Below are 20,028 nucleotides of genomic sequence, written 5' to 3'. Positions count from 1 at the left end.
CCCATTTCCCTACCATTGGTAAACCTGGTACAGGAAATTCATTAATTCTATGATTCTTATGTTTCCAAAGAGGCTCTCAAAACAGTAAGTCTGTGTGTGTGTGCTGGGGTAGGAAATGGGGGGGGGATGTAGTGAGTCATGGGTGTCCCTTATCCTAAGGGACATTGGGTAAAGTGGAATCTTCCATTCACGTAACCATGGATCACTTCCTTAAGACTAGACTGACGGCTCTTTTGGCCCACCTCACATCCTATAACCCCGTGGGAAATACGTTTTAGGCATCTTAAATTAAAGCTCAACATGAATTCTATCACCAAATTAAGGCTTAGTTATAAAATGGGATTTGGCATAACTGAAGTAATACTGTTATTCCAATAATATAGCTATTTTAAGGGTTATATAAGATTATGTGTACTTGTCAGGGATTTTACTACCATTTATAAAGGTGTTTTCTATGAGGAAATGGATTTGGAGTTAACACGCAATTCTGACCGTTTTAGAAATGCTTATATCGTTATCTGTAAATAATTTGGCTGTTTGTGTTTATATTCCAGTGACATGTTTGAATTCTCCTTGATGGCCAACCCACGATGGCCCACACTGTCTATTGGGATTGCTGGCATGTGATTATGATTTGGCCAGGTGACATACATAGACATGTACAGAGAGAACAAAGAAAGCTATTAATATTTTGTCCCCAGCTCCAATGGAAAACTAATGAGCTAAGATGGTGCTATGGAGAACTCCATTACCTATGTTTGGGCAGCCAGATGCCCCAGAATCAAGGCAGCTAAAACCCTGCTCTTCTTGTTCTATCCAAAAGCCAAATCTTGAACTGCATCGATCAGACCAGAGGAAAGACCACACCCACCAGCAATAAGCAAAAGGAGCTTACTACAGAGTGAGGTGTTCTGGGACTCCCCACTCAAAATCTTTCTCAGGTAGGAGGACAGCCCCTGAGGGAGGTGTTTCTTTAGAGGCTAAAGAAAGCTCACCTCCCTCTACCGGAGCACTGTGACTTTTTAACCACTTTAAACTTCCACCCCTAGGACTACGGCCCTGAACAAAGTTCTGGAATCTGACTAACACGCAGCAGCAGTCCTCCGGCGGGAGAAGGGAGGGGGTCAGACCCACAGGAACTGCACCTCCCTCCCACAGAGGTGTCACCTCACTTTGCTTATTTCTCTTGTTAATGCAAATGGCTTCACAGCCAGGCCTTGGCTAACTCTTCAGTGATCCTGCCATTCCTCTTCCAGGGAGAGAAAAATTGATGTTATCAGAAAAGGCTTGCTTACGCCTCCAGGGCATAATACTTACTACTGCTGCTATCAGCCAGGGATCAATGAGATCTGAATTATGTGCCTCAAGGCCCATATGAAGGGTATTAGGGCCAAAGCTTTTCTTTTATGAAAAGATCGCCCCAGAAAGTGTATGGGGTGGTGGAGCTCATCTGGACAGGATTTGAGTAATCCCAAATTCCTGGGTTGTTTTCATGTTAATTGTATCATTATTATGAAAGCTGTCCACAGTTCAAAATTTGTGGGAACTGATTTGTGTGGTTTGACTAATAACATCAGACATCTCTACAAACGCAGAACACAAACTGTGCAACAATTTTGCCGAACTCCTTTGTAGAGTAAGTCTGCTTATGGGGACCATGCCTATGAACATGGCTCTCTCCTTGGTCCTTAAAAAGTATGCAACTCAGTATTCTCTCCCTTGATTCAGGTTCAAAGCTCACCGCAGGCTTGCTGGCACTTCAAAGCTCACCACTGACCCAGCCTCGGTGCTAGATCTCATTGTTCTAATAATTAATGATGAACATGTACTATACATCAAGCACGGCTCCAAGTATACATGTGCTAACTCATTTAAAACTCACAGAAGGGCTTCCCTGGTGGCGCAGTGGTTGAGAGTCCGCCTGCCGATGCAGGGGACGCGGGTTCGTACCTCGGTCCGGGAGGATCCCACATGCCACGGAGCGGCTGGGCCCGTGAGCCATGGCCGCTGAGCCTGCACGTCCAGAGGCTGTGCTCCGCAACGCGAGAGGCCACAGCAGTGAGAGGCCCCCGTGCCGCAAAAAAAACAAAAACAAAAACTCACAGAAAACCTGTGGAGAGATTATCAACCTCCATTTGATTGAGGATTCCAGAGATTAAGACAGTTGCCCAAGGTCACATAGCTAGCCAAGGTCTAGAGCTGGGATATAAACCCAGGCAGTGTGACTCAAGACTGTCTGGAAGATGAGTAAGCTAATGCCAAAGTAAGGATTTTCTTCTCTATTATTTAAATATACTATCTGTAAGAATCTCAATCATTTTAAAGACATCCTTTTAGCTTGGTACTAAGGATATTACTGTAACTTTGAAAACACAGTTCCCTTTGGATAACTTATACACTTTTACATTATCCCATGATTTTCCCTTATAAGCTACAGAGAGGGCATTACACCTCTGGATTCCTCCTTCATATGCACTGGTCCTCTGGCCAGCCTGGCCACATTTGGGGTCTGTCTTATCCCTGAAAACCAGCATGCTTTCTTCAAGTTTCCCTGACCCTACTCCCGAAAAAGTCTTACCTCCTTTATGCTACAACTAAAAGCTTTTACATACTTCTATTATACATATTATATTATAAATAATATATATTATAAAATACTATGACTTTTTATTTGTGTCTGTTTCTCCTATGAGAATGTACACCACATAAGAGCTAGTCTTGTGCATGGGTATCTAAGTGCCATATTCATTCATGAGTGACAACACCTGGCCAAAAGCTGATTATGCAAGACCCATATTTTTTACAAAAAGGAAGAAAAAAGAAAGGAAAACAAAAAAGACTGGTCATTCATGTTGCAATCTAAAAAGTACCTATAAACTCAGAGGTACAGGACCAAATAGGTGTTTTATATTCAGTTTGTCTTTTAAAGTAAGTAGAAAAGACTTTTTCTTCCAACCATGATTATAGCATATTAGCCTTCCCAACTTAAATAATTATTATACTAAACAAATTATACGAGGCAGCTATTTTCAGACATCAGCCAAGAGGCAGCCCAAGAGTGTAATCCCCGAGAGAGGAAAAAACACACGTGGTAAGGCTCACGACTGTCCTGATTTTCTGGCTGGGAGGCACCTTCAGACTTAGTAGTCTCACTGAGGTAGGGAATCAGAGAATGAAGTTCAGGGTTGCTGCCCTAGCTGGAGTTTATGAGGCAGGGTTATTTGTGGGAAAGGAGCTGTGCAGAACAGGAGCGGTAGAAGTCTCTGGAGGAGTCTCCTTAAGTCATTGGTTGACTAATAAGCTGTACAGGCACAGGGAACGACTTCACAAAACCTGGCAATAAACAATGCCCGGGAAGCTATGACTTTAACAGAGATCCTGGCAGTCAATTCAGAGACGAAGGAGTTCTGACAAGCAAGAATGGAGAGATTTTCCAGGTACTCAAGAAACATCTCAGAAACTCTGTGCCTTAGAAATAAAGCTACTCTCTCGCCTCCCTCTAAGAAAGCTTAAAAAACATGACTGGGAAGGAAAATAAATCTCATCTGCTAGGAATTGAACTGCCTACCAGTAAAAAAACTCAAAAGTCTCTGAAGGAATGCTACAAAATCCAGATATTCAACAACATAATATCCATAATATCCAACATATGTTCAAAAATTACTAGCCATCTAAAGAGAAATGTGACCCATAATCAGGGAGAAAAAAATCAGTTAATAGAAACCAAGCTGGGATGACCTACATGTTGAAATTAGGAGATAAGAACTTTAGAGCAGCTGTTATAACTATATCCAAGGGCCAAAAAACAAAATATTGTTATAATGAATATGCAGATGAAAAATCTCAGCAGAAAAATGTAAAATATAAAAAGAATCGAATGGAAATTCTAGAATACAAAGTACAAACTTAGAAATGAAAAGATACACTGGAATCAAACCTGCAGACTGTATACCACCAAGAGTGAACCCTATGTAAACTATGGACTGTGGGTGATTATGATGTGTCCATGTAGATTCATCAACTGTAACAACTGGACCACTCGAGTGGAGGATGTTGATAATGGGGGAGGCTATGGGTATGTGGTGGTAGGGGGTATGTAAGAAAATCTCTGCACCGTCCCCTCAATTTTGCTGTGAACCTTAAACTGCTCTAAAACAATAAAGTCTTAATAAAAAAAAAAATTTAATGGCAAAATGAAAATTTACTGGAAGAAAAATTTAGATTAGATTTAGATGTCAGAAAAGCCGGGGAACTTGAAAACAGATAGGTTGAAATTATTCACTTTGAAGACTAGAGAGAAGAGAGGTTGGAAAAAAAACCAAACTGAACAAAACCTCTATGATCTGTGAGACTGATATTATCAAATTGCCTAACATATATGGGATTGGTACATGTGTGATTCTACATGTGTGTGATTCCTCTCAAAAGGAGCTGAGAATGAAGAAAAAAATGTTTGGAAAAATTATGGCCAAATTTCCCCCAAATTTGAGGAAAATAAGCTTACGTATCCAAGAAGCTTGGCAAACAACAAGAAAACCACTCCTAGGTGCATCTTTTTTAAACTCCTAAACAGAAGAAAATTTTGAAAGGCAGAGGGGAAAAATGATCCAGTACATACAAGGGAAAACATCATACAAATGCTGCCTGCCTTTCTGTCAGAAACAACAGAAGCACGAAGACAATGAAGCGACATCTTTAAAGGACTCAGAAAAAAAATTCTTTTAACCCAGAATTCCATGTCTAGTAAAAAGTACCTGCAATACTGAAGGCAAAGACATTTTTCAATTAAAAGAAAAAAAAATTGTTTTGGTGGCAACAGATCTGCACTACAAGAAATGCTAAAGGAAGCTCTTCAGCCAGAAAGGAATTAACACTAGACAGAAATTTGGATTTACAAGAGGGAATGAGGAGTAACAAGAAATAATAAATATGTGGGTAAATATAAAAGATTCTTTTTCCCTTCTCTTACTTTCTTTAAAAGACATATGATAGTTTAAAGTAATAATTTTAAGACTGCATTGTGGGGCTTATAACCTACGTAGATATATGTCAACACAGCACAAAAGATGGTTGTGGGCAAGTGGAACTATCCTGCTTCAAGGTTCTTATATTGTTTCTGGATGTGCTACAACATTAACTCTAAGTAGAATGTTACAAGTGAAGGTGTATGTGGTAATTCCTAAAGCAACCACAAAATGACGTCAAGAGGTGCTGTTGAAAAGCCAACAGAGTAATTAAAATAGAACACTAAAAAAAAAAAAAAATCAACACAAAAGAGGTCTGTAAAGGAGGAACAGAGTATCAACAAACAAATGGGGCCAATAACAAAATGGTAGACCCACATCCAACCATACCAATAACTGTACTAAATACAAACAGATGAAACACTGTAATTAAAAGTAAAGTACTAGATAAAATAGCAAGGCCCAACTATATCCTGTCTACACGAGATGTACCTTTAAAATAAAGACAATATGTTGAAAATGAAAGGAAGAAAAATGATATACATGAAAACAGTAAGCAGAAGAAAGGCTGGCTCTACTAATGTCAGACAAAATCCACTTCAAGACAAGAGCTCTACCAGAGTTAATATGGGATATTGCAGTAAGATATAAAGGTCACTTAATCAGGGAAGACATAACAATAATAAATGTATAAGCACCTAATAGTAGACCTGCAAAACAGACGAAGCAAAAAACTCAGAACCAAAAGGAGAAATAACCAAATCCACATCCCACATGGAAAAGGAAATCCCATTTCCTTTTCCAAAAGGAAAGATTTTTGATGTCCCACTCTCAGTAGGTAATAAAAAATTAGACAAAAAACTTAATAAGGATATAGAAGATCTAAACAACACTATCAACTACTTGGATTAAATCTGAGAATGCTACACCCAAAACTTGAATAATACTCATAAAATGTCTCAATAAATTTCAAAAGATTACAGTGTATGTTCTCTGACAATAGTGGAGTTAATAATAAGATATCTAGAAAAAACACATTTTTAGACAACAACCCACTTTTATATTACCCATGAATCAAAGAAGAAATCACAAGGAGAATTAAAAGAAGTATTTTAAAGGTATGATAATGGAAACACAACATATCAGAATGTGTAGAATATAGCCAAAGCTGCTTTTAATGTAATTTATATATGTGCTTATATTACTAAAGAAGATGGTTTAGAGTCAATGATCTACTTTTTCTACCTTAAGAACTTAAGAAGTTAGAACAAATTGAGCAAATTAAACCCAAAGTAGAAGTAGGGAAATAATAAAGATAAGATTAGAAATCAATGAAATACAAACAGAATTTAAGAAGACAAAATTTCTTCTTTGGAAAGATTAATAAAATTCATAGTTAGTAGGAAAGACCTTAACTGACTAACATACAAAGTGTCTCTTCAAAACTTTTCAGATCCAATGTGTTATGTGATTCAGAATTTTAGATCTTAGAAGGTTTGGTCCTGTAAATATTGTATATTATATAATATTTTCAATGAGGTCTGGGTAGTACCCTATAATCAAACACATTAATATTTCCTAGTGAAATGCATAGATATTCACCTTTAGAAAGATAAATATTATAAATAGCTTCATCACAATTCAGGTCAGGTTTTGTTGGCAAAAAATCCAAAACAAATTGGATTTTAGAGCTTTTTCTTTTAATTTCTGAATTGTAGCATTGCTATTGTGGATTTGTATTAAATTGATGACTCCTTTTTACAGATAGGTCTTTGATGTCCTTGAACATATGAGAGTGCCCCATTACTAAGTCTTAAGGGATGGCTTTCTTAGCTAAGATCAAAGGATGAATTTTTTCCCCCTACAGTTGCCATGAGGCTAGAGGATCAGGATACTTAGTAAATCCAATGACCTTTATAGTGACCTTTGCCTCCATTTGAAAAAAAGACATTAGACTTCCAGGTAACTGGGTTCTTCTTCACCACCGAGGACAGAAATCTCAGAGAAAGAATATTCTCCCCTAACATGTAATTTTATAGTAAAATAACAAAAATCATCAAATTTCCAAACACACAATAGTAAATAGTGATATACACAATAAAACAGAAAATATCCTTGGAATTTTATAAAACCAGCACTTGTATTTTCCACTTTAAAAGTCCATTTTCGTCAGGCAAATTCTACGCGAAATATACTTTAAGTCAACAATGAAAAAAGTTCATAAATCATACATCTAAAAGTAATTTTATGCCTTATTTAAAATAATCTTAGCAGAAAATTTATTGCCCCGATTAAACATTATCTCTAGCTATAGGGAAATCCAATTGTACAAACCTAATATTTAATTCTCAGGAAGATCATAAGAGGAAGAATAGCAACAGAACAGCGTTAATAGTAATGATTGTCAAAATTTCCTTTAAAGCCCATGCAATACTCCTACAGATGCTAATTGGAGCCATGCATGCATTAAATCAGATACATGTACTTACTATTACTGCTACTGCTGTCATTCCTAAGGGAACTGGCTGCAACAGGGGGTAACATAAATGGTTTTGTGACACTGACTCTGGAATCTAAATAGAAAGCAATAATGTGTCAGTGTTGCATGGTGATTTACATAAATTACAGAGTCCTCAAAAGGTGAAGTACAATATCAGAGTACTTTCCAGGTCTGCTTCCCAAATCTAGATTATTCAGATTTGAGAAGGGGACATTAAGAAGACTGGAGGTGAAGAATAATATAATTGTACGTTACTAGCAAATATCAGATAAAAATATGACTATCTCATATATTGTTTACTCATGCACAATAAGTGTTGTTTTGGCTTGAACACCAACAAATCTACAACTGTTTGTTTCTTTCATGCCACTGATATTTGCTTTTATATTAGACATACACACATCTTTCCCTAGCTACACATATATTTGAGTCAAAGGTAGATTCTTACCTATACATATAAGACTCAAACTTGCTTTTTATACTTGTATTAGAAATGCTTATATGTCTTACCTTTTTCAGGACTTGATGTTGAAGACATCACACATTCACTAGTTTTAGAAGCCACCATCTTCAAGTCCTTGAAGGCATCGATGGATTTATTAAAAATTCCAAAGAATTTTTCAGGAGTAAACAGCCTAGGTTCTGGGCTCTTAGATGATTTTTTTACATTCTAGAAGAAGAAAAAAAATAGGATTATATTTTTCAAATAGTCTATAGATTTAACTGATGTCAAGGTAATAGACTATAAATGTGTCCTTGAAAGATTCAAGTGAAACGGACACTTTTAGACAACTGTTTTAACACATATAATTCAAATTTGTACTGCAGGGTAAATGATCCCATCCAGTTCAGTCTGGGGCTCAACTCCGGATAAAAGGAAGAGGGTGGTGGTGAGGGTGAGAAAGGTGAATACAACATCATAACAATGAAATAATCCTAACAACAAATTACAGACACTGTTCTTTAGAGATGCTCATTAAAATTATTACTCCTCATTAAAAAAAATACCCCTCCATTAATACATGCTCCAAATAGTCAATAATTTAAAAGTCTGACGATAATAAGTACTGGCAAGGACATGGAGCAGAGGGGTCTCTTATAAGTCACTGGAATGCCATAAATTGGCACATTTGATATTATCTAGTAAAGTTGGACATGCGCCCATCCTGTGACCCAGAAATTCCACTTCTAGGTAAATACTCTGAGGAAGCTCTTGCACAGCTGCACCAAGAGGCATATAAGAAAGTTATTCCCAGCAGTGTTTATAAACCCTTACACCAATAAACAGGAGAGTGGTTTAATAAACAGTGGTGTATTGAATCAATGGAATGCTCTATAAACAGTAAAAACACACACACACACACACACAAAAACTACAGCTTTATGTGGATATATCTTATAAACATAACGCAGAGTGAAAGAAGCAACTCTCAAAAGAATAAAAAGAGTATGATTTTCTATAAAATCCTCCAAACAAGTCAAAGCTCTATTTTAGGAATTCATAAATACATGATTATAAATAAAAGCAGGTAATAATAAGAGTTAACACCTATGTAGCACTTACTAGGTACTACTCTATGATTAGTAAACGGACATTCTCTGGTATTTGGAATGCTCTTCCAGACATTGCCATTTACTGACCACCTAACTCATCTTTCATGCCCCAATGCGTATGTTATTTCCTTCATGATACCTCGTCTAATATACCCTACTTTTTGTGACCTCTACTTATCAATGCCATTAGCACACTATTTGTACTGATACGATTGACATAAAAAGAGATGTTAACTCTAAGAGATGTGCTCATCTTAAAAATTTTTTAATTAAAAATTTATAAATTAGAAATCTCACAAATATGCCCCCATCCCAGCCATGACCAATCAGCACAGGTTTTAGAGAAGAGTAATAAAAAGCAATCCCAATGAATACAAAGTTACCTCAAATGAGTGTTCTTCCATGCACTCCACAAGGTCATCGACTATTTTCACAAGTTTGTCTATGATAGAGTAATTACTCAAGCCTTCAGAAATATTTGAAAACTTGTCCAGAAGATCAGTCAAGCTGACTGACAATTGTTCCACCATCTCGCTTATCCAACAATGACTAGGCTGTAAGAAATTGAAAGAAAAGAAGATAAAGCACCTATTTTAAGTACAGGTGGATTACCCTTCAAAGCCATCAATGTTTCAGTCATAGACTCCCGGACAAAGGATTTCCTTATATCAGAACAGGTTAGTTCTTATGTTTTGTTTAAGTCATACCCAACATCTGTTTCAAAATTTACAAATGCATAAAGATCAGAGGAAACTGTTGATGGTAAAGATTTTGCTCTTCCATGGAAGTAAAATTAAGACAAGAAGAGCCAAGACAGAGTCCTTGACAAGGTTCAGATACTAATGGAATTTAAAAGAACTTTAGGCCCAGAGGAAACGACAAAAAAATTATTGTGGGAGAGAGTCCTAGTCTTCAAGGAACTTCCAGTCTTTTGGTGAATTGGAAAATGAATCAGTGGATTAATAATAGATTATTTTTCTAAAAACCTTGGTAGACTTCAAGGCTTCTTCATAGATGAATTCTCGTGCGTGTTTTTTTTTTTTTTTTTTTTTTTTTTTTTTTTTTTGCGGTACGCGGGCCTCTCACTGTTGTGGCCTGTCCCGTTGCGGAGCACAGGCTCCGGACGCACAGGCTCAGCGGCCATGGCTCACGGGCCCAGCCGCTTCGCGGCATGTGGGATCTTCCCGGACCGGGGCACGAACCCGTGTCCCCCGCATCGGCAGGCAGACTCTCAACCACTGAGCCACCAGGGAAGCCCCCCGTGCGTGTTTAAAAAAATAAAAAGTAGCCCTGGCAGAATGTGGTCTGAGAGAGAAGCACGTTTGCCTTAGTGGCAGGACCAGCTACATAATTTGTGCGGCCAATGGCAAAATGGAAATGTATTTATTGTTCAAAAACATGTTCAAAAAAATGATTAAGAGTTTCAAGATGGCGACAGCAGAGCATGAAACCAAGCATGGAGCCCCCTGCCCATGAAGCCAGACCTGCCCACTGGTTAGAAGCTCAAGCCTTGGAGTCAGATATAACTGGGTTCAGTTCTGGCTGAGACTCCAGACAAGCTACATAAATTCTCTGAACCTCACTTTGCCTCTCTATAGAATGGGAATAATGGAAACAAGGTAGTTTTGAGGAGATGAGGTACATAATTTGAATGTAAGTTTCATGAAGGCAGTATTTTTATAAAATCTTGTTCCCTACAGTGTCTCCTGGGGCCTAGAACAATGTCTGTCATATGGGAGTTGCTCAGAAACTACTTGCTGAACTGATGTAGGTTCAGCAAGATTAAAAAATGAATGAGAGGGGCTTACCTGGTGGCGCAGTGGTTAAGAATCCGCCTGCCAATGCAGGGGACACGGGTTCGAGCCCTGGTCCGGGAAGATCCCACTGGCCACAGAACAACTAAGCCTGTGAGCCACAACTACTGAGCCTGTGCTCTAGAGCCCGCAAGCCACAACTACTGAGCTTGTGTGCCACAACTACTGAAGCCCATGTGCCTAGAGCCTGTGCTCTGCAAGAAGAGAAGCCACCGCAATGAGAAGCCCACACAATGAAGAGTAGCCACCGCTCACGGCAACTAGAGAAAGCCCGTGCACAGCAACGAAGACCCAAAGCAGCCAAAAATAAAAAATAAATTAAAAAATAAAAATGAATGAGAAAAAATACTCCATCATAGGGGTCCATGTTTTTCTGGAAAGGGCTAGATGGTAAATATTTTAGGCTTTCTATGCCAAGAGGCAAAAATCAAGGATATTGTGTAGGTCCATTTATACAAGAGAAAATAAATTTCCACAGTTTCTTTTATTACAAAGTTTAAAAGGTAATGATTATACTTGAATATAATGTCTTTCGCATAATAATTGAATTTAGGGCTTCCCTGGTGGCGCAGTGGTTAAGAATTCGCCTGGCAATGCAGGGGACATGGGTTCGAGCCCTGGTCCGGGAAGATCCCACATGCCGTGGAGTAACTAAGCCCGTGCACCACAACTACTGAGCCTGAGCTCTAGAGCCTGTGATCCACAACTACTGAAGCCTGCGTGCCTAGAGCCCGTGCTCCGCAACAAGAGAAGCCACCACAATGAGAAGCCTGCGCACTGCAACAAAGAGTAGCCCCCACTCTCAGCAACTAGAGAAAAACCTTTTTGCATGCAGCAGCGAAGACCCAGTGCAGCCAAAAATTAAATAAATGAATAAATAAACTTAAAAGAATTTTTAATTTCTTTTGTAATACAGGTCTACCAGTAAAAAGAATGGAATGCTTTATATTGGGTCAACATTTTGCTTGGGGTTAAAAGCATTCTCTACCATCAAGTAGACTGTAAAGGTTTATCTGTAAAAAACAAACTCAGCTACCTGTCCGTATAAAAGTAGGCAGCAGACTGGATCTGGCCTATAGGGTATAGTTTGCCAACCCCTGCTATAAATGGCTGTGGATCAATAAAGGTTTAGATTATTAGGAAAAACTTCTTAGTATGTTAGAATGGATTATAATTTTTTTAAATTAATGTGACATCACTTAAAATATAATCATTGGTCATAAATTCACATATTTGGTATACTGTAACGTTATCTTCTCTCTTATAAAGATCTTTAAAGTAAAGGTCCTGATTTATTTTTTTAACTCTGTTAAAATGTTATACTGAGAAAAATAAGATAATTATTGGCAAAGATAAAATGGTCTTGGCTTATTAAGATCCTAAATAATTTAAAATGACTCCTATTGTAATAAAAATGTTGTAATCAGAGAGAGTAACTGATGCCATGTAAAACGAATAAAACCACTAAACTTTATTTCTTTACCTACCAACAGAATATCTCTGTGGGGGAAGGTCGAGTAATTTATGTATTCTAAATTATACAAGAGGGCCATTTTACATTTATTTAACAGAACAGTTTTAATTAATATGATTCAGCTGAAAGGGAAACTGGCTTATCTACAGATAGGTAAGCTGCAATTTCTGGAAGCATTAAATGCCATTCAAAACTTTTAGGGAGTGTTGGCTCTGGCTTCAGATAAGTAGAATAAACAAACCCCTAAATGGGAATTAGTTCAATTAGGCCATTTCATTTGACACATCAACCAAGTTCTCAAAGACTGTGTTTCCAAAACATGTTGAGAATGAACTCTTTGTTTTGTAAAATTAACGCTTATCTCAAGCATATGCAAGTTCATATTTGCATCGTTAACAAGTCTCTTTACAAGCTGTCAGTCTTTCTTTTGGGGCTGACTGCTCTCCAAGTTTCCGCCTGTTTAGACAGTGATAATTCCCTTTAGATAGTCAGCCCTATCAGCAAGGGGCAGATTTCCCAGGATATAGGAAACAGCACCTTCTGTAAATACTGCCTTAATAGTACTTATTCGGTAGAACAGCCTTCACCAATTCGTTCATTCCGTTGAAATTGTGCAAATTTTTCCATGGCAAGCAGATCTCATGTATTAATCTTTTCAAACTCTGTCCTTGCTCCACTTTGTGAATAAGCTTGCCTGTCCTCTCAGATCCTCTGATGTGTAGGAACCAAAATCAAATTCCCTTGTTCTGAACTAAGGTACTCCTTTTGTTTCTGTGGTCTTTGCCTTAGATGAACAGGTTGGTTTTTTTGTTGCTGTTGTTTCTTTTTGGTTTTGCTTTTTGCTGCTTTTTTGTGGTTAAAGCAGAAAAGCGTTTGTCTGTATGTTTCTTATTTTTAACTGGGAACTCGGGGGTGCTTACTGCCACTTCTGTTTGTCTCTATTTTCAAATGAACTCTATGTTTACATTCCATATTAAAGTTCTTATTTAACTCTGACTACTCTCCCCATGGCCACCCACCCTTGTTTTCACATACCTAATCAACAGTCCAAGCAATCAACTTTTCCCAGTAACATTTTCAACCCTAAACCTCTAATTTCTCAGTTAAATCCTGCCTAGCCCAATATCTGCCCTTTTAGAAGGACATTGAGTCAATGTCCAATTGACTCAAAAAAATTGAGTCAATTTTTATGAAAAATTCGTTGATATTTGATATAAACTTCTGGACTACACTGCTGAAAAATATATTTCTAAACGTCTTTAACTGTATTTCATTCATTATTCATTCTTGGAAAAGACTAATCCAAAGTTCTTTCTTGTCACTAAATTTGTTTAAACAGTTCTATTTTAGCTTTTAAAGATTAGTGGATTTATTAAAGATAAAATTGAGGTAAACAATATTAAATATTAGCCAGTTTTAACTCGTCTGCCTGCAAGAAAGGAAACCAGTTTTGACAAGAATATCAAGCAGTTTCGCATTTTCTTTTTAATTAAATATAGTCAATGATTTGCAGAGAGAACAAAACTCAGTGAACTAAATATTTCATTTCTGAGATGATAGGAAGTCTCTCTGTTTTTCACCTCTCCCAAGATTATGATTAGGAAATAGATAATTAAAAGTTTGAGGGTCACAAATTTAATTTTTTCCTTTACCTTAATAACAGGCATTATTGTCACTCTTTATCTTTCAGAGACCATTTTAAACAAATAGTTTTATATAAATATTAACTCACAACATATATCAGAAGAATGTAAGCTATACATAATGTTCTTTATTTCACTAGAAGAATGTGAAGAATTAATAAAGTTGATAAAGTCACCCAGGATGTCAAAGAGGTGATGTAAGGAGTACCTTTCAAATTCCTGAAGTACACATAATTTAATGTTTTATTCACCCATATACATACAAAAAGAAATATAGTTTTTGCTTTGAAAAACTCCAAACTCCTTAACTCCATACTCTTAATTTCTTACCTTCTTTCTTGGTAGCCTCTGTCTTACATTTTCTGGGTCAATTATAGCAGCTCTATTTAGGACTACTGGAGCAACACATGCTTTCTATTCATTTTTGTATGTGTGTGTATATATATATATATTATATATGTAATGTATATATATATATATATATACACATACATATATATATACACACACACACATATAACATGTATCATTCTAGAATGCTAACTGAATCAATGATATTGACTCATTGTCCTTGACCTGCTAGCATGCCACCACAGAAGATCTGGGTAAAAACTGTGAACTTCCTAAGGGATTTTAAAATACCATAAGCACCAAATTAATGATTTAACAATTAAAGATATAAAAACTACTACAATTGAAAGCATTCTAAACATAACCAGGAATATGACCGCTTCCAAAAACCAACAATGAAAATTTAAAATAGATGATATATGAATTTCATAAGATGTATGACATAATACCTCTGTGGACCCAGAACTGGTAAATTTGAGTCGCTGGCTGAAATAAAAACATCCTGGGGACTTGCTAAATCTGGCCTGCTTTCTCATCTCCATCCCCTGCTTCATTTAAGAAACTGTTCCGGTTTAATAGTAGAAAACATTTGACACACTCTTCCACATCAGTCTTAGATGAAGAGAGAGTCTCTAAGAGCAGTCACCATAAGCCTTTTGGAATTAAAATCTGAAAGTGGACAAAACATACTCTAACATTTCTTCATGGATGCACTTGGCACTACTTTTCCATTTGGTAACTGTCTTAGATACGTGTCTGCTTCCTTAGTGGGCCTCATGTAGTTGTCTGCACTGTGAGGGATTTCTCCACAACGGAGCTGGGGTAAAATATCCATTAGAGACTCAGAGGGAGGAAAGGCCTGGCTCATAAGCTACGAGGCTTCTGAGGAATAGTCACAGTCGGTCTTCACTCCATCTTCTAATCCAACCAATCGAATTACCAGGATTACCACCCAGTTTGATCGCTTTTGTTTTGTTTTCTTTAATGAGTGTCAACCCTCAATCTTGCCAGAATTAGAGAATTAGAGGTATGGATGCCCAGGGTGCAAAAGCATTCCCTTCTTTCCTCTTGTGCTTCTAGCATTTACCTACTGGCTGGGCAGACAAAAGAATCTAGAGCCATGCCACTGGAATCACAATGGTTTAGATCTGGAAGAAATGCTGAAGACCATCTGGTCCAGTCCCACCAATTTCATAACTGAGAAAACCAAGGCCTAAAGCAGTGAAGTTGCTTGCCAAGATTACACAACAAACTTAAATATTAGAAACCAAGACTCCCAAGCACTCGTCTAGTTCTTTTATCAGTGAATACAGTCAAAGCACATACAGCTGCAGTATTTTCTTCTGCTGGGCTCTCCATGACTCATGTGGTCTCACATCTGGACGAGGCACACTGGTCCTTAACCTCAAGAGATTTCTTAAGAACTGGAAGTGGCTCTGTCTCATTTCAATGATTCCAGAGCTATACTACGGAAAGCAAATTGCTCCCAGCAGTCGTTGCAACCAAAGAGCAAATGCTAATCGCCTTTAGCGAACTCTCTGGTTTTTACTCTTAGGGCTAGAAAGCTGACACTCCCTGCCACTCTCAAACATTCCATGGGCAGGCAGATTTAAAACATTCCTACAATAACACTTTGTAAAATATTGTGCGCTCACATTACTACTGTAGAGTCTCCAAAATCTTAACTCCCTTTTAGATGAGCTGGGTTTTGTCATTTATTTTAGTCTTCTGTCTAAACAATTAATTTGGGTTTTCAGTGTTCACTGTAGACATCTAACTTCGCATTTTCTTGTTTGAATTAAAGTGATGTAGAAACCTCAATCTGATTAAGATGGTAATCAGTCCAAACACTATAAATATGTGATGTTTCCCGGGGCAGGCCTATAAATGGCCTCTGAACCAGACACAAAATAGCACCATGAGGAAGGATCAGCGTGGGGAGGTGAGGGCAGCAATGATGAACTAGAGGCTGTGTCTAATTCTAACTCGGTTAACACACTTCGTGATTTTAGGCAAGTCACTTATTCAGAACTTCAGTTTCTCTATAAAATACAGGGGTCTGTCTAATCTGTGCTAGCTGATAGGGGGTCCGTTAGCCACCTTCAGCTACTTATCACTCAAAATGTGGCCAGTGTGACTGAGGAACTAAAATATTACTTTTGCTTAACTAATTCAGTCTGTTGAAAGTTAAAAAATCAATACTTGATTTGGTGACTGGAAAACTTTTAAGTATGTTTGGAAAAGCTTAGGTACGGGAATATGCATTTTCAACTGTAAACTTTATAAAAAGCTAAATGAATAAATATTTCTGATGAAAATTAACGTCTAACTGGAGTGTACTGTAGGTATGAAATACACAGTGGATTCTGAATAAATATAAAAAAATGAAAACTATCCCACTGATAACTTCATATTGATTGTAAGGTACAATGATAACATTTTGAATATATTGGACTAAATAAAATTTAATATACTTAATTTTTCCTGTTCCTTTTTATTTTTTAAAATGTAGCTACCGGACAATTTAACATTACATATGTGGCTTCTATCAGATAGTAATGGTCTAGATGTTCTGAAAGTATCTTAATATAATCACTTATTTCTTAAGATGGGCCCTGTACTTTGAGAATACAAAAGAGCCACTTAAAAATCGTATTTAATCTTATATTTTATTCACTTACCTAACATTTTACACTTACTCCTTTGAAATACATACTCTATTATATGAGAGATAGAAGTAATTAAGTACAGTGTCCACTTGACTGACATCTATTTCTATAGGGAGCGCATCAAATCATAGGGGTGGATTCTGAGGATCCACACTTACAAATAGTGAACCTGCCCTGCAGCCACAGCTGACTGAACAATAGTGCCCTCCTGAGCCACATGGGTCAATTAGAAAGTCCCTCCCCAAAACTGGTAGTAATGATAGGAACTGACAACGAGTCTCTGAGCAGGGTCAAAACCAATATGTAAATGTGGGAGCTCTGGGGCAGCGATATGCCCCCCAGGTGACCGGAACAGAGAAAAATTCTGCACAGGCAAAACAGAATGAGGCAGAGCTGCAGAGAAGGGGAAAGGAAAACCTGGTAGCTTTCCAATCCTGGCTCCAGTCCCTTCATGAGGCCTGGCTGCATCCCTATCCTTGACTGGAATGCTATTCTTCAGTCTCCTTAAAATAATGGGACTTTTTTGTTTTGTTTTGTTTTGTTTTGTTGGTAAAGCTTGAGTTCATTACTGTTAGTGAGAACCAAAGGAATATAAACAAATGAGATGGGCTCCTCAAGATTTGGAAATCACGCATTTTTTGCCAACAGTTAAATGTTTACTGGTAAGTAGTTTTTGAGTAGCTACTACCTGCTTAAATGGTAAGGAAATACAAAGGAGTAAAAGATTTGATCCCTAATCTTTAGATAAATACAGCAAAAAGAGAAAATATAACAACAAAATAATTGTGATGACATAGGACAATCATTGTACGTATACTATATCTTGGGTTTTTCATATCTTAATTATTTCTCACAACAGTACTTTGAGACAAGTCCATAACGCATACGATTTTAAACAGCTATGTAAGCAATATATGATCAAGTACCCCAAATGATTTGTTTCTGGACAAATTCTATAGAAATTCAGAGATAATAAACTAAAAGGTAAGGTCCACAGAGCAGATACCACATCAGTGTTGCTGACTACTTGTCCCCCACAAGCATCAAGCAGAAGCACAAAATAGGGGTGATGTCAATTTTTAGTGGCCAAATGATATGGGGAAGAGAGCATGGTCTGGAACACTAGGAAATGGTCTTATGAGAAACAGGGTTCTTAAGTTGACCTTGGAGGCGGATGACCACTAAAATGCTTTTAGCCCCAGGGTATTGTATAATTCTGTGGGTAGAATTTGGATGAGAGGATGGGAGAAAAGAACATTCCTAGCAAAGGGAAGTAGTACTAGGCAGCCTTGGAATTGAGAATAAGCAAGGTGATTCTAGGAGGCAGGGATGCATCTGGCTGGAGGGGCGAGTCTGTGTTGGGGAAGAACGGGTATTAAGATGAAGTGGTTTTGGTGGGGCAAGATTAGGGAAGGTCAAGAACATCAGATTCAGGAATTTGGCTTTCAGCCTTCAATCGCTGAGAACAATGAGAAGGTTCTTGATTAAGGAAATGACTCAATAAAAGTAGCGTAACAGAAGGCTCACGGAAACCATGATTCCTCAGAATTGCATGATACAGCTCTTAGACCTAAGAGTTTTTACAAAACGCACACATATCTAAAAGAAGATAACAGTGTGACATTGAGGTGCAGATAATGTGTGATGAGTTACAGTTATTCGCCTCATCATCAAAATCTTGTAGATTCTATTGAATTGGTGCCTCAGGGAAATTACAAGTGATTACATGTTAGGGCACTTTCCTCCTTCCTTCCTTCTTCATTTTCTTTCAGCAGATAATTTATTAAGTGCCTATCATATGTTGGACACTGAGGATAGAAGAGCAAGATTATACAATGCCTGCCCTCAGGAAGTTTACAGGTGAATAGAAGATTATCAACTAAATTCCACAAATAAACGAAAGCACTACTACTCTGAGGAGTGCTATGAAAAGAGTTTCTAATAGGAGGATATGGCTTCCTCAAGGAGAGGGAAGGCTTCCTTAAAGACGTGACATTGAAAATGAAAGAGTCAGACAAATAACAAATGCTGGAGAGGGTGTGGAGAAAAGGGAACCCTCTTACACTCTTGGTGGGAGTGTAAGTTGGTGCAGCCTCTAGGGAGAACAGCATGGAGGTTCCTCAGAAAACTAAAAATAGAGCTACCATAGGATCCAGCAAGCCCACTCCTAGGCATATACCCGGACAAAACTACAAGTCAAAAAGATACATGCACCCCTATGTTTAGAGCAGCACTATTTACAATAGCCAAGACATGGAAACAACCTAAATGTCCATCGACAAATGAATGGATAAAGAAGTGGTACATATATACAATGGAATATTACTCAGCCAGAAAAAGGAATGAAAGAATGCCATTTGCAGCAACATGGATACAGCTAGAGATTATCACACTAAGTGATTAAGTCAGAAAGAGAAATGCAAATACCATATGATATCCTTATATGTGGCATCTAAAATATGGCACAAATGAACCTACCTACAAAACAGGAACAGACTCACAGACATAGAGATCAGACTTGTGGTTGCCAAGGGGGAGTGGGGGAAGGAATTTGGGGTTGGTAGATGCAAACTATTACATTTAGAATGGATAAAATAATGTCCTACTGTATAGCACAGGGAACTATATCCAGTCTCCTGGGATAAACCATGGAATGGAAAAGAATATGAAAAAAAAGAATGTCTATATGTGTATAACTGAGTCACTTTGCTGTACAGCAGCAGAGCAATCTCTGCTACAATCACAGCATTGTAAATCAACTATACTTCAATTATAAAAGAAAACCATAGAAGGAAAAAAAAAAGAAAATGAAAGATTCAGGAGTTACCTAAACAAAAGGATTGACCAGCACTCTAGGTACAGAGAAAGGCATGCAGGAAAGGAACAGTGGCAGCAAGGAACATGTGAGGTTGAGGGACTGAACAAGAATTTGGAAAGGTGCCAGATCACGAGAACCTTGGAGGCCTTGTTTAAGGAGCTCCTTTTCCTAAGAACAACCATTCAAAGCTTATGAAGAGGAGGGGTAAAATGATCAGGTGTATTTGCCACCCTGTCTTCTA

At 37.7% G+C, this 20,028-nt stretch overlaps 2 protein-coding genes across 7 annotated transcripts in view; one reads left to right on the top strand and one right to left on the bottom strand.

Annotated features, from left to right (window-relative positions):
* Positions 1-2,587, top strand: part of TMTC3 (transmembrane O-mannosyltransferase targeting cadherins 3) — a 302,048-nt gene extending 299,461 nt beyond the window's left edge. Inside the window, exon 20 of the mRNA XM_060165029.1 lies at positions 555-2,587. Coding sequence (XP_060021012.1) covers positions 555-627 — 73 coding nt within the window. The 3' untranslated portion in view covers positions 628-2,587. The remainder of the gene's footprint in view (positions 1-554) is intronic.
* Positions 1-20,028, bottom strand: part of KITLG (KIT ligand) — a 101,287-nt gene that overhangs the window by 28,284 nt on the left and 52,975 nt on the right. For 5 of the 6 annotated variants that reach the window (XM_060165036.1, XM_060165035.1, XM_060165037.1 and 2 more), the window contains 3 exons: positions 9,402-9,572; positions 7,975-8,134; positions 7,454-7,537 (listed from right to left, as the gene is read on the bottom strand). In XM_060165036.1, the coding sequence (XP_060021019.1) occupies positions 7,454-7,537; positions 7,975-8,134; positions 9,402-9,572 (415 nt within the window). The remainder of the gene's footprint in view (positions 1-7,453; positions 7,538-7,974; positions 8,135-9,401; positions 9,573-20,028) is intronic. The other variant, XM_060165040.1, reaches the window with a different exon arrangement.

This window comes from Lagenorhynchus albirostris, chromosome 11 (assembly GCF_949774975.1).
Source record: "Lagenorhynchus albirostris chromosome 11, mLagAlb1.1, whole genome shotgun sequence".
Classification (NCBI taxonomy): domain Eukaryota; kingdom Metazoa; phylum Chordata; class Mammalia; order Artiodactyla; family Delphinidae; genus Lagenorhynchus; species Lagenorhynchus albirostris.
The sequence above is the reverse complement of the archived record's forward strand: the minus strand, read 5'-3'. Positions and strand labels throughout refer to the sequence as shown.